Consider the following 23,437-nt stretch of genomic DNA (forward strand, 5'->3'; position numbering starts at 1 on the left):
TTGATGCTAATCTCCCAAACCTGTTTAGCTTCTGGGGTGAAGATAGATTTATTTGACTGTACTGACATGATACCTAAATGCAGAGTTCAAAGTATATTTAGAGTCAAGAAAAGGAAAGTAAGAAAGGAAATGTCAAAAAAAAAAAAAAAAAAAGCTGAAGTAGAGCAAGAGCCACCACCAAGGCTATTAATATTTACACATTTTAAGCGAAGAGTAGCAATTGTACAAGGTCAGAAGAAAGAGAGCATCACTATGCTTTCACATTGATCTGCTTCATTGCAGCAGCATCACATAACAAAACAAGGACCACACAGAACATTTTTCCCAAAAATATTTCTGTACGAACAGCTCTGAGGTGAAACATTGACCCTATTCTTTTATTTAATTTTGACAATGTAACATGTTACTGTGCATAAACATGTTGGAGATGTCAGAAATTTTACAGTGACCACCTAGTAGCATCAGGGACTCTAAAAATCACACAGAAATAGGTGTTCCAAAAGTTTTAGAGATGGAAGAAAAGTGAATCTTGGTTGACTGCCATTATCCACAGTCTTCTTTTCAAGGTGAGGAAAAAGAACATTAAGACATATTCAGGAATGACTGCTTCCCTTTGTTTTCAGTATCTATTACCTAGGTTTTTTTGTCTTTAATGGTAATTTCTTAAAGAACAAAGTAGAGAATATGGTAGTTTACTTTACCTCCATTAATAAGATCTTTGAATAAAAAAAAAGCAGATGTAAGACTGAAAATTTATACTGCATGAAAAACTGGGAATTTTCTTTCTTTGAGTCTCATTTTCCTAACTCAAGGGCAGGCATATTCCTTTCAATAGCCCACTGGGAAGGATATCCTGCCTTCACTGCCTCTTTTTATTTTATATTATTTCAGCTCCATAGCCAAGGCTGGTTACAAATTCATATTTTTCCCGCCTCAGTACTAGTAGACTACATAGGTAGGCCATGGGCCCAGGTTAAAAGCAAGTACTATTGATCTGCTAAAGGAACATCATCGTCACCTGACATCTAATGCCATTTTGCTATACCCATATATCAGTTTCTCATTCAAGCATCATCAGAAAAGCTTTCTTCTGAAGTAGATGGGAGCTAACACAGACTCACACTTGGATGACATGCAGAGAGTGCGGGACTTTAAAACAATCCTATATGGATTGTGTTCATCAAATTTCTCTCCACAGGACTCAAGGAGCTATGTGAAAGAGGATCCAAGAGCATATGTCCTACTTTTTCTAAATTAAATTGTATTTATTTATTTTTTACTTGTTCACTTTATATCCTGCTCACTTACTCCATCCCAGGCACTCTTGTCCACCCCCAATCCTTCCATCATTTCCTTCCCCTTTCTCCTCAGAGCAAGTGATGACCACTGGAAATCCCTCCACCCTGGCAATTCAAGTTCCTTCTAGGATAGGCACTTCCTTTCCCACTGACAAAGAAGCCCAGCTAGAAGATCATATCTCATGTATATGCAAAAGCTTTTGGGATAGATCCCCCAAAGGAGGTAGGAACTGCACAGGAAAACTAACAGAGCCAAATAATCTGGACCTTAGGGGGTCTCAGAAACAGAATCTCTAACCAATAAACATACAGAGGCTGGAGTTAGGCCTCTCAGCAAGTATGTAACAGATGTGCAGTTTAGTCTTCACGTGGGTCCTGAACAACTGGAGTAGAGACTATTCCAAGTTCTCCAAGATATTTTTAAGATCTAGAGGGCACTTATGGTACCAACCCAGCAGAGCTGACATACATATAAACTCATCATTTGTGACAGCACACAGAGGGCCGGTAAAATTTCAAACTGGAATGTGTTCCACGGAAACAGACATGAAATTCTGTCTATTACTAAAGAAGCTATCTCCAATTGATAACCACTCTCAAAGAAAAAAAATAGTTTGTCCAAGGGATTCTCCCTGGATGTACAACAGCACTCAAGGGCAGGCTTCACATCTAGCAGTAGATGTTCAACATGAAAGAATCCAAAAGTTATTTTTGAAGATTTCTGTCTCATATTGCCTTGTTTGGGCATTTTATATTTGATTCGAGTTTGTATTGTATATTATGGCTTCCAACTTTTGTGATTTCAAAGGTCTTGTTTGTGTGTATGCATGTGTGAGTATATATGTGTGTATATCTATGTGTATATATTTTACATGCTCTTTCTTTGTTTTTCATTTGGCTTGTTCTATTATTATTTTTTGTCTTTTTAGTTACTCATTTGCTTGAGAGAGAGCGATAGCAGCCCACCAGTGGGAACTTACTGAGCTGAGATTTCAGAGCTCCAGGTCAGAGAGTCTCTATGAGATGAGAATAGGCTGGCCTGCCCGCTGGTCCCCTGAAGGTGTGTTGTGGGTTCCTTTTTAATATTTCACGCTACACTATACTTATAAACAAAAATGACTACATCTACGTTTGCAATAGGTTTAGTTGTGCTTCCCTGTCAACATCTCTCAAGAGCTCAAAATTAACTAAGAACTATGTTAACAGACACAATGGAAGATGATTTATCCACAAAAAGCAACAAACCATCTAGGCAAGTAAAATAATGATTGAATCTTACAATTACTAAATAAGATGTTCACATCAAAATGATTCCTCCAACAAAACCTTGTAGGAAATCTCAAACTTTATATAGTAGACAGATGAATATAGACAGTAATGAAGTTCATTTGCAGTAGTCTGGCTCTATTTTCTCAATTGCAAAAAGTAAAAGAAAAGGCTGTAGTAGTTTCCAAATTTAACATGGTTAGAATTGGCTATCACTATTTAATATTAATTATCATTGCCTTATAGAATAGTTGTTTATTATCCTGGCCTTAAACGCTAGCATTGCTTAGGATTTTAAAAACATTATAAACCCTTTAATTCTTCTTATTGTTTAAAAGTTTTATATTTATTCCATGTATATGTGTATATAAATGTATATGAATGTATAAATGCATATAATATATATGAATGCATAAATATGTGTGTGCCACATGTGTGCCTAATGTCTGCAGTGGGCAGGAGAGGGCATTTAATCTCTTTGAACTGGAGTTGCAAATGGTTGTGAACCATCCTATGGGTGCTAGGAGCCAAATGGGATTCTTTACACGTGCTTTTCGCTGCCAAGCCATCTTTCCAACCCCAGAGCCTTTAACTTTATTTGTTGATCTCCCTCAGTGACCTCAATGTCTTTTCTGAACTCTGTCTCCACTTGTTATTTGTAAAGAATCACAATGGGCATACAGTGATAAGCTCTGAAGAGTCTGACATGGAGATAAAGGCTCCTCCTGTTGTGCCTCTAACAAAATGAAACTGAATAAAATCCTCTTCAGTAATGGCACAAGTGTGATTCTGCTGGCTGTGAAGCTGAGTCCAGAAACAAAAGATGCAACTCCATCCTGGCAGAGCAAAAAAGGCATCTGAGTGCATATATTATCCAAAATCCATATGCTCTCACACACAGCCTTGTATAGTAACTATATTTTGTCTTTTGTCAGGGTAACTAATTACATAAGAAGACATGTAGCATAGTTTAAATCCCTTTCTCCATAAGTCTACATAGCTATCCTTATTTTTCACTCATTTAACAGCTTAAATATCTCAAGTATTCTTATCTATTAATCTGTGTGTTTATCTATGCTTGTTGCATCCTGTCATATAAATCAATAATGTTATTTTTCTCTACATGAAATTTCTGAGTGAGAAGACAATAAAATTATGCCACAAAACTATAAATGTACTGAGGCATATAAAGTTTGCACGACCAATGGGCCTCTTTTTCCACTGATGGCCGACTAGGCTATCTTCTGATACATATGCAGCTAGAGACACCCATGAAAGGAGTTACAGAGACAAAATTTGGAGCTGAGACGAAAGAATGGACCATCTAGAGACTGCCATATCCGGGATCCATCCCATAATCAGCCTCCAAATGCTGACACCATTCCATACACTAGCAAAATTTTGCTGAAAGGACCCAGATATAGCTGTCTCTTGTGAGACTATGCCGGGGCTTAGCAAACACAGAAGTGGATGCTCACAGTCAGCTATTGGATGGATCACAGGGCCCCCAATGGAGGAGCTAGAGAAAGTACCCAAGGAGCTAAAGGGATCTGCAACCCTATAGGTGGAACAACAATATGAACTAACCAGTACCCCCCTCCTCACCCGAGCTCGTGTCTCTAGCTGCATATGTATCAGAAAATGGCCAACAAGTGGGAGTGGGTGCATGGGGGAGTGGGTGGGGGAGGATGTGGGGGACTTTTGGGATAGCATTGGAAATGTAAATGAAATAAATACCTAATTAAAAAATGAACAAATAAAAAAAGAGAGATTATATATAAAAAAAGCAAAACTATAAATGTATGAATGCTAATCAACTGAAGGGGGCACATTCATCTAAACTTTTGTACAAAAATTGAATATTAAATTTAAAGAAGTAATGCCTACTTATATTCATAGAGACTCTATAAAACCTCCATTACTATGATAGGCAAGGTCCCTGGGAGAGTATGTCAGAAATCTATTGACAATGGTGTCTGATACTCATTTTCAGCCAAGATTTCAGAATTTCACAGATGTCTGCTTTAGTGCTGCCCTGACATGCAGCTGACTCATTTTCCTTCCAGACAAATTTGGGAAAAAAGCTGACTCTTTGAGCTGTCCTTCTCCAAATCCTCTTAATTCATGAATTTTTAGAGCTCCTTTGGAACAAATAAAAATAATCCTGAAATACACTGTGTATGTTCATGGCAATTCACAAAGCTCTAGACACACAAGCATCCTGAATAACCTTTGTAGAATCAATCACACGATGTATCTTGTAATACTAATTTCTACCTAAAGGCAAAGTGGCAAAGCTAAGTTTACAGAGATGAGTTAATGGTCAAGAGCATCCCCTGTCCTTCAGAGGAGCTCCCATCATCCATAATTAGATGATCTGATATCTTCTTCTGTAAACATGTTGCTTATAAGCATACAATCACATAAATGCACACATGCATACAAGTAAAGAACATTTTCAATCAAAATTAAACAAAAGTAATCCAAAAAATCCATCAGAATCATAGACTGTTCGAGTAGAACCCCACCCTCCTCTCCATGTAGTAAACATTTTTGGAAATACAATTCTGTGGTAAATACAGGTTTGCTGGTTTCATTATTTCAAGTACCAACCATTCAGTAGGTGTCTCCTGGCTCTTAGAAGGCTCAGCGTGGACCTGGATGAAGTTTTGGCCATAGAAAAGTTTTTTAAGTATGCACCATAAATTTTGGTGCAACATTGGTAACGTAACATTTCAAGAACCACTGAGACACTGAATCAAATGTGTATTTCTCAGGGTGGTACAGAGGCAACGTTAAGATAACTCCAATTTACAAGCATTCTACCAAGCAAGTAAAGCACCAAGAGGAGGAAGAAAATGAAAGAAAAACAAAAATAATTATAGCCATTAGCTATGGCTCTGTATGGACTTAGAAACCAGGCTTTACTTGCTACTGAGAGAGACTGACCTGATTGTACAGCCCATGTAGAGCTATGTCATCAGTGTTGCCTCTTCACATGGATAGGGTTAATACTGCGTCAAATCTTTAATTTTGTTTTAGTCTTCGAAAAGACTAAGTCAAACTACAGTAGAACTCTGAACAGGGGAAGAGGATTCTAAACCAAATGAAGATAATAAATCTTTCCAAGGGATGCTCATAGTCCACTGTAGGGATACAGACAGGTATTCAGAATCTTGTTTTCTATAGATTTAATTTTTGGTCACTTGTATACATATTTATACATATGTTTTGTATTCTAATTTTTACATAAGACAAAAGTAACAAGCATTATATTTTAACTAGTAACACTTAGAAAATTTAAAAAAACATCATGTTTTATTGTTATTATGCCACTCTTATGAAATTTTATTGAACAGTTAGTGGAAATTCAACTATTCAAAAACTTGCAAAGATAATTAAAGGAGGAAGAAAACTACTAAAACCAGCTAACATCCCATGGATATGGACCCTGAAACAAGACTTATGTAAAGCTGTTGACACAGGGTTAGAATTAATTGATGAATTGTAGTTATATTAGAACTGTTTTCAGAGTGACAGAAAAGCAATTTTTCTATGAAATGCAGAATGAAAATCCCCTAAATTCATCCTGCTGTGTTTGATTACATATTATGGACTGAGGTTTGGACGATGGACTTTAAAATCTAAAAAGGTTAGCAGTGGGAGTTTAACAATGTAAGAGGTAAGAAAAATACTAAGAGTTCTACAGATAACATTACCGATGAATTGTATGCTTCTATCCAGTAGTTTTTTGTTTTTTGTTTTTTAAACTTGTTGCAGTTCTTGAGGCAGTTCTGAAAGCATATTAGTGCAAAAAATGATGATTCAAGGTATCCATATTACAAAAGTTACACACGTAAACAATGTTTATAATCTTATCCCTTTGTTTTTCACCAAGCTTGGCTTCATCCACCATGGAGAAATAGCTTAATTCCTCTTGAAAGACTATCATATTTTAAGGGAAAAGTCATGAATGGCATACATGTCATTATAAGTTCTAAATCTTTGGCTACTGTGAAAGAACTACTAAAACAGAGGAAAATTAGAAATTAACATTGGATTGCATATGTTTAAATTATACTGAATGTGTGCATACATATATGTTTGCAGATATACAGTGGATGTTGCAAATTTTGCTTGCTATTTCACTCTCTTCCCATCCTCTGCCTTTCGGTGTGATTGTGTGTGTGTGTGTCTGTGTGTGTGTGTGTCTGTGTGTGTGTGTGTATGTGTGTGTGTACAGGTATTATGCCATCTTCACATCCTTAATGAAGATTTAGCTTCTTTATGCAGAATACAAATGGAATGTTCACTCTGTCCTGAGGTTTTGAAACTACAGCTGTTATTGCCATTCACATCAGGTACACCAGCTGGATATCTTTTGAAATTGTTTATTTCATTCCTCATGATTTTCTGCCCATGTTTTCCCAAAGAATTTCAATTTTGCTCATCTCTCTGAATCAAAGCTGGCAAAAAAATATAATCAGATCCATCAAGATATGTTTTCCCCCTTTTCACTTTGCATCATTCCTTTAGAAAACAATGCTGCCAGATTCCTAAAAAGATTGCTCAGAGAAAGAAAAGAAGATCACAAAAGCAAGCTACACACTTGTGATTATAAAGATAAGCGCAGAAGCTTGCAAGTTTGTCAGGACACAGCATGCTTTGATCTTTTGAGCATGTCATGTTTCTTCAATTTTAAAAAAGTGTGAATTTTTCAATTATTACTTTGGATACAAATTTTATTTGGGGCCACAATAAGTACTGCTCCATGCAAGCTGAGGTTGGTATAGTTTGCCAGTTTGCAACCCCATAGGAAGAACAATAGTATCAACCAACCAGACCCTCCAGAAAAGGAGTACTAATGGAGAAACTCATGGCTCCAGTCAATAAGTAGCAGAGGATGAACTTGTCAATGGGAGAAGAAGCTCTTGGTCCTGTGAAGGCTCGATGGATGCCCCAGTGTAGAACAATTCTAGGCTGGGGAGGCAGGAGTGAGTGGGTAGGCAGGGGTACACCCTAAAGGGTAGGGGGTTTCCAGGTTGGGGGTAGAAATGGGAAAGGGGATAACATTTGGAAAGTAAATAAAGAAAATATATAAAAAAGACAAATATTCAGTTGCATGCTAATCTAACATGTGCCCTTGCATAGAAACAAAATGTATTCATATTAAATGTGTTTTTTCTAAGCCCTTTATTTAGTAAAGTTGCTGTACGGATGTAGACTTTTTGAAAACAATGAATTATATTATCATATAAATGTATGAAATGCAATAAGAGCAGATAATATAAAATAAAAAAATCATGTTAATATTTTAAGGCCTAAAATGACAGTATAAGCCAAACCTAAATTCAGAATTTGTCAAGTGCATTAAATCTATTTTTCTATTTTTTCTTTTTGGTGAGAAGTGACTCTTCCTTCTCTTTCTCTCTTTCTTCCTCCTTTTTCTCTTTCTGTTTCTTTCTTTGTTTCTTTGTTTCTTTCTTTTTTCCTTTCTCTTTTCTTTCTTTTGAGTTCAAGAAGTCATCAGAGGTTGTTTGTGTGAGATTGTGCAAGTGTACCTTTTATATATATTTGAAACATTGTTATATATCTATTATATAGCATATCTATTATATAACATATATATATATATATACATATATATATATATATATGTATATATATATATATGTTCCAATGCATACTTTCTTGCCCATATTAGTATTTCTTAAAGTAACAAAATTTCTCTTATTTACAGTTCTAGAATCTGAAATCAGAGTATGTACAGACACATCTTTCTCTGGGTGGTCCAATCATGTCCTTTCTAGCTACCTATTAGCTTCTGCTAGCACAAGTCATGTTTCTGCTTTGCCTGTATATTGTTTTCCCTCAATAAATCTATATCTTTGCATAGATTTTATGTAATAATTAGTTGTATTTATATGTAACGCAATATGATATGGAGTTAACTAATAATATACAAAATATCTTCTGTCTAAATAAACTCTTTCTCTTAATTTCTGTGTTTTAAAAACACAAGTAAACCCTGTACAATTGTGTAAAATGTGTACATGCATATGTGTGTGTGTGTGTGTGTGTAAGCATATACATATCCCCAAAGAGTTCTTCAGATCCACTTTATTCATGAAATTTTGGAAACAGAGACTTTCTAACAACAATTAATAACACTACAACCTAGATTTTTGTATTGGAATTCATTGTATAAATTTCTAATTCTCTAACTGAACTAAAACCACAGGAAATTCTCAAAAACTTTGTTGGCCAAGAAAGTAAAAATTGCGGAAGAACAATCAGGATCGGCTTCAAATCGTACCATATTCTTGCTCAAGATAATCGAGCATTATAATAAATATTTTTTAAGTAACTGCAATGGCTTACTAGATAAAACACAAATATAAATCACCATATTAGTTTGAGTATATTCATAAGTAAATAATAAGTAGGAAAGAAAGGATGTTCTACTCTATAATGTCACTAGCATGCCACATAATGCCATAATGTCACCGAAGGAGAAATATGAAAAAAATTCCCTGATTTTACTACCTCATGCTACTAATTAATTCACCCATGAAACATGCTGATGTTAGAATTTGGTGTTCATAGTTTGATAACAAATAAGATATTTATGAAAGTTCAAAGCATTGAGCACACAAACTAAACAAAAGAATAGATTTACATGAGACACTTCCTCTGCAGAGTGATCAAAGTTATTGTCACCAATAATGGAAAAAATAGGGCATATCACAGAAGTCAGTGCTGCCTGATCTTGGAAAGTATCGTCAAAAGACACATTCTGTGTTCAACAAGAGAAATAACTGACAATGTTTCAGAATTGCTATAAAATATTTTTCTTAATTGTGAAACATAAAGGAAACATAAAGGCCACATCAAGGAAGAGAACTATAGAACTACAGAAAACTATATTATAGAGTAATGGGGTCTCATGAATGTTTGGCCCTAGAGAGGTCACTCTTTAGCACAACAGCACATGTTTTGGACAGGTGGGAAACCCTGTATTTCATAGTATTTAAGTATTTAAGCCTCTGTATTTAACAGCAAATGTATGTCAGTATTGAGTTCCTGAACTTGATGGTGGTGTTATTGTAGTGTATAATTAAATCTATATGAGGGCTTACATAAAGAATAAGAAGACAAGACATCAACATCTTACTCTTTGGTGTTACAGCAAAGATGTAGGGTCAATACCTAGCACTTTCTCTTAAGACTTAATCTATTGAGTTAAAATTAAAGATAACGATCACAAATAAGTATATGTTTATGTACTTCTTTTCAAAAGAAGCCCTAAAAGTCTTTACCATAAAAGGGCAACTTTACAAAGATTCACTGTATAAATGTAAAGAGAAGAGAAATAAATGAGCACAATGATACATTAAAAACTTAATAGTTTTACCACTTTTTTCCCTTTAAACTGAATCACTGTTCAATTTCATGTAGTGGAGCTGCTTCCGTTACATCTAAGATGGGAAAACCCTGGAAATCCATGGGATGTGATTTTTCTAAAAGGCATATTTCCTAAATCGTTTTCTAAACTTTTCAAAAAATTACTTTCCCCACCAGCAGAAACAGAGTCCACTCCATTCATTGTCTTTTGTATTTGTATCTAATACATTAGCAGCCCTTCGGCCCTTGCCGTTCACTGCAGGGATCTTTATAGATGTTTATTGTTATTTGAATTTCTGGGTCTAACATTTTAAAAGTACTTCCATTTCTATCTTGGTAACTGTAATATCTCACTCCAAACTTTTTTTTTTGCAACTTTCCTGTCACATCTTTTATTTAATTTGCAGAGTATGCTGACCTCAAAAGCTCTCTCACCTTAGAAGAACATTAACTATGGTAAATATGCAGGATAATCATTGGTGTCATAAAAACAATATTCCTTAGAGATATTATTAGAGATCAGTAGAGCATGATGGCTGACGCACTGGAGGTAGCAGCACCAGATGTTGGCTTTATAATATTGATTGTTATCCTGGTTTTTTATTAAATATTAAGGACTAGTTAAATTTATCTCTGTATTGAAATCACAGTACTATTGCAGAAATTAGAAGGATTTTAACATACACGATATTCAGGGATAACATTTCAATGCATATTTTTTTCCTATTAGAGCCTTACTTGGCTGCAAGATAGTGGAAAAGATGTCTTGTTAATCAGATTCTCATCCTCTGTGCCTTGACCCCTTTGGGGGCAGTGGCCCAATGACTTTTTGAAAGAAGTTGCATATCAGATATCCTGTATATCAGATATTTGCATTTTGATTCATAAAAGCAGCAAAATTACAGTTATGAAGAAGCAAGGAAATGATTTTATGTTTTATGGTTGGAATTATCACAGCATGGGGAATGGTATTAGAGGGTCACAGCATTAGGAAGCTTAAAAACCACTATTTAGTATTTTGTGGCTTCATAGACAAGAATGAAACAATACCCCACAGTCCAAATTCTACATGCTATCAAGCCCCTTTTACACCCTTTGGGTTTGTTTGTTTGTTTGTTTGTTTTGTTATTTTAAAAAAGTTAATTTCAGTTTATCATTTAAATGTCTAGAATAATTGTCATTGAACAAGTTTTCATTGACCAAGATTTTCTCTATGCTTTCAATAATTTATTAAATGAAAGTTTTACAAAAAAATAACAAGATCTTGGTTGTAAAGAAACTTGTTTTATAGGATTTAGGTTCTATTTTGGGCCACATAGTTAGCAGTTTGATGGTTGACGTTCCCCAGGCATACTTCTATCTAGGGCTTCCTATATACCCTAGGCTGATGAGATGTTCCTAAGTTAGGAGTTTTAACAGTCTCACAATTGGAAACCAGATATGGAACTTACTAACTCCAGAATCAATTTTTAAAGCAAATAAAAAGTTTAGTGCACCTCAGTCTAGATTTAGACTAAAATTTACAGTTTAAAACTCACTACCTCAATACACAATAACACTAAGGTATATACTGACTATTTGAAGTAAAAAATATGGGCAAATCATAACTTGAAAATTACTTCAGTTTCCACTGTTAAAATAAGTCTGACATATCTTTATCCAATTTGTAAAATAAGTCTGTAATATCTTTATACAAGTTTGCTATAGAAGCAAATTATCATGAATTCTGAAATTCTCTATAGAATATAAAGGAACCATGTTTCTAGCTTCTGATTCAGATATTTCTAAATTAATTTGGCTGCCATTTGGGCAAATATATATGTATGTTTTATCTTGACAGCTTGACAACTGGCAAGCAATTCTCAAGCATCGCATTTGTTTCTGTTAAGTATTGGTAAATTTCTCAATTAGAGTTTTATTTCCCACTCTCTGCTCAACGAAATCACTCACTTCTTACTGGCATTCCTTAGGGCATATGGGGACAGGGCTGGCATTTGTGCAATAGCAAAGGAGGAAGAAGGAAAGAAGAAAGGAATTAAGGGGAAGAGACACTATGAAAGAGAACGGTCGCCGGGCGTGGTGGCGCACGCCTTTAATCCCAGCACTCGGGAGGCAGAGGCAGGCGGATTTCTGAGTTCGAGGCCAGCCTGGTCTACAAAGTGAGNTCACACTAGATCCATAATCAGTACACATAGAAGTTACCCCAGGTAGGCACTCATTTCCTTTGCATGACTGAATAAACCAAGATAGTTATCACTTACGATGATATCACTTAGAACAAACAAAAAAAAATGCAAACATAAAAAAAAAAAAAAAAAAAAAAAAAAAAAATAAAGAGAACGGTGGTCATCAGGAAAGAAGGGAGTTAGTAGCTGACCTTCAACCCTGATATTCACCTCCATGATGAGACTTGGCAATAAAATAGTGTAGCTGCCTCTGCTTACATTAACCAGAGAAGATAGCATCCAACAAAAAGCAGACACTCACAGCCCAAAATCAATACAAATAGGAACGTACGAAGGTAAGGTAAGGAATGCATTAATATAGATAATTTTACCACCACAAAAGTAACCAATAATGGTACATGAATTTTTTTCAAGCATCCCTTTACTTTGTATTTGAGCATTGGAGTCATTAATTGATCACCATAGCTATGAATAGGGCTACCAATTTAACCTGTCAATATTTCACAATCAACTGAAGAAGGGAATCTAGACTCAAATCTGTACTGGTAACTTCAACAAATTCTCTGTGAATTCTGGAAAATTTCTTAAGCATTAAAGATTAATCTTTATGTATATTTATGTGCATATATACAATATGCATATATGTGCATATAAACCTACGTGTATGTGTGTGTAAATATCACTTAATTCTATTCCTTTAGCAGCAAAAATGATAGAATATATGCACACATATATACACAGAGGTACATGTATGCATGATATTCTGTAGTGAATAACTTTTTATAAATTTTCATAGATTGAAAATAACATGTCCTATGTGTATGTATCTAGAATTTTCCCAGCAAATATATCAGGCAAATAACTTACATGAGTAAAAAGGGTATCTTCTGATATATTTACAGTCAACACATACAGCATTGGGCTTAAGAGAGAGAAAGTAGCATGGGGCAATTACAGTTCCTTGGTCTCCATTTGTATAAAATTAAGCATGCTCTGTGTAAAGAATGTGCTAATAATTCCATTTTCCTAATCTGACTTAACAAAATCTAAATAAAAAGACAAATTGGGTAAGGACTAGACCAAACAAGATCTAAAGAAAGCACAGAATTTCTTACTCCCTGCCTGTGCTTCTGAATTTAAAAGCTGTGCAAAGATGGAGATGATTCCACTTTCTTGTGTACTTCATTTTTATGGTGGTGCTGATGGAGGAGTGGTACATTACGGCTAGGAGTTCATAAAAGTTTCTCCAAGCAACCATGTCATTCCAGGCATCTATAGTGCAACGATTCAGTTTTGATGAGCAGAAAAAATAAATAAAAATAGAATTCCTCTCACAAGAAGTAGATAAAATGGAATCCTGCCAGAAGAAATATATGGGTAAGATATGAAGAATGGAAATCAGTTCTGATTTCCTGTTGGAATGGGTGTTTCAGCTGCAGTTTTATTATAGGCAGCTTAGGAACAGGATATCAAATAAAAATAAAGCCATCAAAAAAAAATCAGTGGCTAAGAAGTTTAGGCAGTTTTAGTCAATGAAAAATAAACAAACCATAGAATACATAGAAGATTTTCCCATTGTACATGCAAACATTAATTAACAAGAGTAGAATATTTAAGTATACTATTAGGGGACTACTGAGATTATCCACTGGATGACACTGGTGTCTGATCTAGAAGTATTCAATATAAGAGTGAAGTTAGATGATTCATTGAGATTTCACTAGAGAATGTCCAGGCCTAAATAGTGTATATATATATATATAAACATGATTCTTACAAAGGCTCCAGGATTATGAAGAGGGATCAAAAGGATTTTAAAAGTCAGAGGTAGTAGGTGGCTACAAAGAATTGGTGTGTCCTGGATACAGCTGGACAAATGCACTTATGAGCTCATAGTTGCTGTGATGGCATACACAATAACTATACAAGTCTAAAGTCAGTGAAATCATAACTCAAAGATGGAAGACAGTCACAAAGTTCCACCTTTACATGAGTTCATACGGGCATTTCTTGACTGCTGCAAGAGGAGAGTCAGTTTCCTTTGAACGTTTATCCCCAGATAAGTCAATAAGGTTCAAATGAAAGACCACTGATCCAACAATATTTAGACAGCATACTTTGGTCTCGATAAGGAAAAGGAAAAAAAAAAAAAACCAAAACCATAAATTTAGGTGGAAATTAAGGGGGTGAATCTGGGTTGTGAGGGTAAAGGTGGGTGAATATTATCCAAGCATTTGGCACAAAATTCTTAAAGAATTAATAAACAATTTGCACATTGTACTTCTGTCAACCACAGCTATAGAAGAACAACCTGCTGCAAATTTTGAAAGAAAAGGAAAACTTGACCAATGTCTTTCAGGTTTTATGTGGGTTTCAACATGTTGGACACAGAAATTTGTGGACGGCTAGGTCGGAGCCATCTAAAGAGTCATCATGATGATGGTTTTTAATATTGTGTTTGGTTTTCTTTGGAACTTCCAGTTGAAAACCTGTGAGCATGCAAGCTCCTGAACGAAGCAGGCAAATGAAGCAGTAGATTCTTCGGTTTGAAGTACTTATTTTTATTGATTTTATTTCTGGTATGTTTTTCTCCATTTCCTGTCTTGTCATCTTTACCTTCTCTAGTTTAATTGGCCTTGTTGGTTACCATATATCCTTAAATGCAATTTGACATAACCTAAGCAGCACACTGCATATGCAAAACATGACTTTCTGTGATGCTGCACTTTGAACTTTGGATCCTTCCTCCTGACTTGTGAAGGAAGAAAGAGAGCTGGGGTTATAGAATAGATAATCAGATTGACAAGAGTGGGTATTAAAATCATGTTCCTGAAAGCATATTGCTCTGCTTTTTTACATAATAAACACATCAATGATTCAGAGAAGGTAGGAATGAGTCAATGGTAGTAGTGTTGGCATATAGAAACCATGCACTTAATGTCAATTAGCCATAAAAGAGAAAGATATTAGTAAACATGACAGTATAGCCCACCATAGAGTCATCCTATCCAATCAGGCCAGCATCCTTTTTACTCTAGTCTTAAATATTTTCCTATGCCTCTGTGCACTACATCTACATGAGAATATACACAAACAAATAATTAAACATGAACCAAATATCAATAGGATTAGCTTGGCATGTCGGAACAAATCTTGATAAATCTGTCTCAGTAACAAGACTTGTCTTTGACAGGAATGCAAATAAGCCTATTGAAATAGTGCCAGGTAAGAAGCACCATTTTAATAAAACCCTTCCTCTGTCAGTCTCTATCACTAAGGGACTAAAGCTATTGAGCTGTGGATTGCTCCAAGGAAGGGGATTTACAAATGCAAATGACAGAGAAGTAGGAAATAAATGTCTTTCATTCAGCAACCTACCAGACCTGATGCCAGGAGCTACTTGAAAGATGACCCTTAACAAATCTGAGAAATTGGAAACATACATACCCAAAATGGACATCTCTGGAACAGTAGCATGATAAGGTCCATTGAGGAACTCAGGTGCATTGTCGTTGATATCTTGAACCTTAATAATAAATTCAGAAGGAGGCTCAAGGGGCTTGTTTGTCTCAAAGTCCACTGCCTGAGCCGTTAACGTATATTCAGCCTTTTCCTCTCGGTCAAGTCTTTTGATAGCATGGATATCTCCAGTTATATCATTTATTTGAAAGATTGTGCCAGCTCCATCACCCGATAGGATATACTTGATTTTTTTGCTTCCAGGATCCAGATCTGTGTGTAACTAAAATGAAAAGTAGCAGGAGTTAGTTGTGGAGACAGCTAACTTATCTTCAGAATTATTTAACTGACTATTGGTTGTGTATCAAATTAATTCTTTTAACACTACTTCCTCGGTCTCTGCTAACCAAAACTGTACAAACAGTATATACATTTGCATTCAGTATATACATTTGTTACAATAAAACCTAATGAACTTCATCTAGACCAGCCTCTATAAAGTGCTCAAGTTGGTTTAATATTAAGTTGCATGGTTTCAAAATGATGAGAAATTCTAGAGAGCACAAAATTGCATGTATGGTTTTTGAATTATCGATACATATATGCAATCACACACACATAATTATCAATGCTATATTTTATGAAGTACAATGAGGCAAAAACCATTATTCAGGTTTAATGTAAATATATTAAATTTTATTTAAAAATGAATTATTTAGTAGAAGATATTAAAGCCAGAAGGCCAATATGGCTTATAAACTCTGCACAGTTTATATTTGATATATCAAATGGAGTGGGGCAATAGTTTGTTCTGATTGCTGCTGTACCTATGCCAGAAAAAATTCAACAGCTCAACTTCTTAAGAATTTCATTTCATTCTTTAATTCTCAATAATTGTTACAGTCCAGGAAGTGGTTCTCAAATTATAGTAAAAATATATATTAATATAGGATCCCGAACATTTTCAAGCAAAAGAATGGAACTTTTGGAAAATGACAACTGTTCAACAAGAGTTCAGATCCATTACAGATTACATCAATGAGCACTGATTTGACATTTTTGAGGTTTTGATATAAAGCAAAACCTTGGACTTACAGACACATGTAGGTGCTGAGTAAGGCAAAATTGCAAACCCTTTCCTCCTATTGGGTCGCTGCCTGCAGCCTTGATGTGAAGGTATGTGCCTAGCCTTATTGCTTCTTGCTATGCAGTTGATAGCCCTGATGTCCCTGGGAGGCCTGCTCTTTTCTGAAGGTAAATGGAGGAGCAATGTATCTGAGGGAGAGGGGAGGTGGGGAGAGGAGTGAAACGAAGGGAGGGGGCTGCAGTAAGGATGTATGATATGAGAGGAATAAATAAAAATAAAAATAATCCTTATAGTTTGTAGTGTTCTGCTATGTACTTTTCCCCCATTGAAACTTGGTAGGTTCCAGTACCTAGCCTCCTGATGTAATAAATAATAAGTTTATTTTGAAATGTATATTATTTGGGACTCTGGAGATGTTCCAGCAGTCGAGAGCTATCTTGCAGAAGACCAAGTTTCAATTCCTAGCACCCACCTGGGCTATCACAACAATCTATAAGTTCAGATCCAGTGAATTGGATGGCCCTATTTGACCTCCAAGGGCACTGTGCATGTATGATGTTCACTACATATGCACAGAAAACCATTTATACACATAAAACAAAAATAAACAAATCTAAATAAATGTACATTCTTTTTCAAATCTTGCATTGTAGAATAAATGACTTTTATGTGGCAAAATAATACTTAAATGCACGTATTTTTGTTTAATTGTTACATATCTGCCTATACAGACATAATTTTTTGTACCTTGAGATATAAAGTATTTGTTTCTTTAAAAAAGTAGGTGTGGTGCAAATATCTGCATCTGACTCTTTCAGCTGCTTGTTGGGTCTTTCAAAGGGCAGTCATGCTAGGTCCCTTTTTGTTAGTGCTTCATAGCCTCAGTAATAATCCCCAGCCTTGGGACTGCCCCTTGAGCTGGATCTCACTTTGGGCCTGTCCCTAGACCTTCTTTTCCTCAGGCTCCTCTTCATTTCCACCCCTGCAGTTCTTTGAGTCAGAAGCTGCTGACCCCTGTGGTTGAATTAGAGGGAAAAGCCAGAAGCTGAGGAGGAGCATAACACTGTAGGAGGACCAGCAGTTTCAATTAACCTGGACCACAGAGATTTCTCAAACACTGGACCACCAACCAGGCAGCATACACCAGCTGATATGCGGTCCCCTTCTCCCACAGCATACACATATACAGCAGAGAACTGTCAGCTCTGGATTCAGTCAGAGAAGATGCAATTAACCAGTCAAGAGACTGGAGGTCCCAGGGAGTTTAGAGGTCTGGTGGGGTGGGTGGAGGTGGGTGGGGACATCCTTGTGGAGACAGGGGACAGGGAGAAGATATGGGATATGGAACAGTCAGAGAGTGGGACCGGGAGGGGAATAAAATCTGGAGTGTAAATAAATATATAAATAATAAAAAGAATAAAAAAAATAAGTAGGTGTGTTTTTGGCTTAGTCTCTGGGAGTTCTTAGTGGTCCCATTTAGTTGACACTTATTCTTCTTAAGGGGTTGCAATTCCCTTCAGTCCTTCCTTTAATTTTCTACATTGGTCCCTGACCTCAGTCTAATGTCTGACTGTAAATATCTGCATTTGCTTTAGTAGGATGCTGGTAGAGCCTTCCAGAGGACAGCAGTGCCAAATCCTGTCTACATGTACAAGGTGGCGGTGGGTGGGTGAGGGAGCACCCTCTCACAGGCAGCTTGGGAAGTGAAGAACTCAGAGAGGGGGGACCAAGAAGGGCGTAATTTTTCTAATGTAAATAAATAAAATAATTTAATAATAATAATAATAATAATAATAATAATAATAATAATAATAATAAATAGTAGGTGTGTTGTAGATAGAACCCCCTACAAATTCAATGTCATTGTGTCTTCCTGGTATTCCTTTTGTTCAAAAGAGGCTCTATTAATTTCTTATTAAATTTAAATTGTATTTAGTGCTTTGATAAACGAAAAGGAAAGATTATGAAAAAGACATAAAATAGCAACAAAGAGCCCAAATACATTGCAATCTCCTCCTTTACCTTTGAATATTTTTAAAAGCTGAAGCATAAGATTACATCAAATATTTATTGAATCTCAAATTGTATCCCTTTCATTTATTGTATTAAATTTATGAACAAGAACAAATATTGAAATGCCATTTTATCTTAATGAATGTGGGATTATAATTCATTAATGTGATATTAATCCTAATTTATGATCTTTTTAATTTATGTGCATTTTAACATTTCCATTAGCATTTTTATTAAAAAAAAGAACATTTGAATAATATATCATTCACACAGGCTTTTGTTCACACAGAAGCCATTCTGGAGACAAGAGGATTCATATCACTCTTGTTCACAGTTTTTCTAAATTACCAAATAAACCATACAAATTGACCTTATTGTTAGTTATGCTGGAAATTATTTCACTGTATTTTCATCCTAATATCAATAGCATGTGATTAATCAATTGTATTGTGATGTGAGGTTTTTAAATCACTTGGGTTCAAAAATAAGAAGTAAGAATCATACTTTGTTTTCTTTTTATAAGAGTAAATACATTGGTAAAATTCAGGTCTTTTAAGCTATCTGTTCTATGGCGACTGACAGATTTAATTGGACTTCAGTTATTCTAGGGACATAACTTATCTACAAGATTGATTTTAGAACCTGAGAGGATGTATTAATCTGAAAAGTATTTAAAGATAAAAGTGGCTATATTGAATATAAAATAGCTGAGGGCATTTTCATTCTATAAGATCTTCAACTTTGTATAACTCTATGATATTCCTGGCATAAGTCTCTTTGCAACACAGATGAAACTAACTCAGGTCAGGGACATGGCTCAGGCAGGGCAGGCAAAGACCATTGCCATGAAGCATGAGAACTTAAGTTACATCCCTGGAACCAACATGGTGGTAGAAAGAACCTCAGTTACATGTTCTCTGATTTACACATGTGACAGTAAGACACACATGTGTATATATACACACACATACACACAGGTACACACACAAGAACACACAAACATTTATGTATCTGAGAAATATTTCAAGTAACTTCTACTTATATTATTCTGTGATAAGACTAGAGAAAATTACACTTATATGCATTCTCCTCTAAGACCTTTAACTATCAACTAGACATAACCTAGGAATACCTGAGAACGAACCCTCAATTAAGGGATTGCCTGATCACATCAGCTTGTTAACAAGCCAGCAAGCAGAAGGACTGCAAGGTTTCTGCTTCAAGACCCTCTTGAGTTCCTGCCCTAGCATCCCTCCATAATGGTGTGTAACGTGAAATTATACGCCAAGAAAGACCCTTCCTCCCCTATGTTCTTTTGGGTCATGGTATCTGCTACAGTTATAAAAAAAATAAAGTAGGACAGAATTGAGCACCAGAGAAATAGTAATACCTGTGATGATCTTTACTGTTATTTCTAGAGGAATGTGGGACACTTTGTGCTGGAAAGCCAGAAAGTGCCCAGTTGTTATTGAATTGTTCTAATAGGAGCTTGGAAGGAACGAGTGCTAAGGGAAATGGGGACTGCGGAGGCCTGGACTGTGACATTTTGGAGGGTAACAAGTAATCTACTGGAACTAGGCTAGGGACTATTATGATATTTTACTAAGAATCTGTATGTGCTGATCAGCTGGGGCTGAAGAATCAGCAGTGATTCACAGAACAGTGCCACTAAAGTAAATAAAGCGTGTGCTTCACTGAACCTCAGAACATTAAACAGGCTGTGACTGAAGAGTCAGCTCTCCTTAATAAGAGATTAATATTGGATAGGTGAAAACTTCTTGGGAAACAAGCACGTATTTTTTTAGGGTCAATACCTAGAAGCTAGTTCAAGGAGAACAGGTTGCATATCCAGAGGGCAGCTGAATATGGCTGGAGATGCAAGATCAAGGGGGTTAGAATTTCTATGGAGAGCCCAGAAAAACCCACTGCGAAAGGTTTGGCCTTCTTTGTCATGGAGACCCCAGGATATAAGAGATGCCAGAATTGGGAGATGTCCACCAAGGATAGCGACAGGTATGAATTAAAGCTGGACTAAGCATGTAATACAACTTTGTGAGATGCTGATGGAAAAGCTGCAGAATTTAGATTTACTATTATATTTTAGTCCTGTTTGAGTGTGATTTTTTTTTGTATTCCAGGTCTTTGCACTTGGAATAAGAAATATAAAAATTGTATTACGTCGGAGATCACCTTTTAAACACATTTGAGGGCATTATAAAGAGGCCGTGTACTTTTAAAATATTAGATTTTAAAAGCTAATTGATTTTTAAAGTTTGTGTTATGTTTTATATTATGATACTGCAAGGAATTATTTGCATCTCTCCCTTTCTTTCTCATACACATGCACATCACTAGACAAGCAATTTGAAATTATAACAAAAACTTGTGGGTATATATCAAAAAAAAAAAAAAGATTGAGAATGAGCCAGAGGAGTCTAAGTCTGGCCCTCTTAGTAGTGGTGAAGCAGAATTACAAGCTACTATTTTTGCTGTTCTTTCTCACATGTCTGTCAGGTCCTGAACATTTAATGCAATGATTTTATTCACCACTTCATTCCACTGACAAGAGCCTGTGATGCTAAAGACATCCCAAGTGTACTAAATGTTCACAGTTGTGCATAATCTGAACATGTGAATGTTGCCTTTCTCCGGAGCTGGTTTAACTAACTGGAGCAGAATAAAGGCCACATGAAAATAAGCCTTGATGGATAAGACTCTGGGGCTTGCTATGGCACAAGAAGACTTTATCCTTCATTTAATAAGCATATATAATGTACCCTACACTCTTCCTTGTAAAGGTGAAGGTTGTGAAAATTGTCTCTGCTCTCAGAGTCTCAGTTTTCTGGGAGATAAACAAAAACCTAAGGAGAAGTGTGATGATTGATATTGGTGTTGTTGTAGTTCTGTTATTTGGATTTGAATAAAATGTTTGCCCCATGGGCTAATAATACATTGAATGATTGTTTTCTGTATGGTGACACCAATTGGGAAAGCTCTTGAAACTTTACAGGAAGCATCTAGTTGGAGGAAGTTGGTCACTGTGAACTTTTAATTGCCAAACATGGAGGATATAACATAGTTATTGAAGGAATGCTACCACACATCCATCATCATTGGTTGCTGACCAAGCATAAAGACAATCAACTATGGACTGAATCCTTTGAAAGTAGGAGTCTAAAGAAAGCTGGCCTCTCATAAGTAGTTTATATCATAACAATGCTAAAAAGGCTAATACATATATGTCAAGTGTTTCCTGTATGGTAAGCACTTTGCCAATGCATGTAATTTCTTTTTGCAGCAAACCTGAAGACATTCATCCATTTACTGGAGATGTACAAATTGTCCAGTATGCAGAGGTGACCACAATCTTTTACATTATGTCTTCAATTACAGAATCAGGCCAGGGATGCTTGTGATGGCTCTGAATTGTGAGGACTGGCATCATTATACTCTATTCATTCTACATATATTTTCAAAACCCAATTAAAAGACACAATTGTATTTTAAGAATTGTGACCATTTGCATTTTATTCTCCTTTGCATTCTCTTTACCTAGTAATGTGGCTGTCATGTTTTTTGAAGCACAATAAATATTTGTGAAGTTGATTGAGTGCAAACGAAGGAGAAGAATGAAACAGTTTCCATTTCATTTTTAAAACAGTGATTTAAGGAATGAAGAAAAAGAATTTAGGAAAGTTAGATCCAGGGACTTAAATGTTTGCTGTAGTAAACAGAAGCTCTTGGGCACTGCAAATGAGCATTTGAATCTTAATGCCAATGAAGGAACTAAGATTGATGAGTTGATGGAAGAGTGAGTGGGTGGATAGAGAGCACTGGGTAATGAATAAATTAATAAAATGAGTGACAGATGCAAATTATCTTATATGTGGGCATTATAATTCATAGAATCAGAGTAAGAACACACATTCTTCTTGTGATTGTACATATATATTGTTAAGAAATAATCTCTTTTCCTCTCTCATAGGCTTTTCCAAAATGCTAAGTTAATTCAAGATATAAAATCTAGAGTTAATTCAAGTCTATTAACTTAAGACAAAAGTATGTTGCAGTTACCCGACAGAATTACTTCAGGACATTCTGACTTCATATTCTACTCAAATGAGATAACATCATGGATTATGCACAGTTAAAATCACGTCTTTAACTGAAATCAGGCATCCCTGAGATCACAACTCATTTTGAAATTCTATTCATTCCAAATGGGCACCATGAAATGTCTCTCTGATTTATTATTTTCTTCCCAGGAAATATCTAAGTTGCAAGGAGAAAATCAGCATCTATTAGAATCTAAGGGTTGCATTGGGGTTTACAGGCTGCAGAGATCACTGCCATTTATTGATCGTAGTTTTGCATGAATGTTATCTGGCTCCAAGTTAACAAGCTCAGCACTCTTGAACCAATTTACATGATACACTATCTTCTCAGGATCTGGCATATGGCCTGCTGTGTAGAAACTGGGCTATGAGCTATCAATTTATCTGTGAATAAATTATAATTCATAGATTAAAGCCATTCCATATCAAGATGGTACCACCATTTCACACAATATGGTTTTGGTCTGAACATTTGAGGTGATAAGAATACGAAACTTCATTCTAGAATGGATACATACATAGACTACTATGAAAGTGACAGTGTGGGTTAGGAAAGAAGAGGAGCACATGAGCTCATTTTGTGTTTCTAGAGTGTTTTCATGACAGCTC

General features: G+C 35.7%; 1 protein-coding gene across 3 annotated transcripts in view; it reads right to left on the bottom strand.

Moving 5' to 3' along the window:
- Positions 1 to 23,437, bottom strand: part of Cdh8 (cadherin 8) — a 389,695-nt gene that overhangs the window by 235,205 nt on the left and 131,053 nt on the right. For all 3 annotated transcript variants that reach the window (XM_021169423.2, XM_021169421.2, XM_021169422.2), the window contains exon 3: positions 15,602 to 15,896. In XM_021169423.2, coding sequence (XP_021025082.1) covers positions 15,602 to 15,896 — 295 coding nt within the window. The remainder of the gene's footprint in view (positions 1 to 15,601; positions 15,897 to 23,437) is intronic.

This window comes from Mus caroli, chromosome 8, assembly GCF_900094665.2.
Source record: "Mus caroli chromosome 8, CAROLI_EIJ_v1.1, whole genome shotgun sequence".
Lineage (NCBI taxonomy): Eukaryota > Metazoa > Chordata > Mammalia > Rodentia > Muridae > Mus > Mus caroli.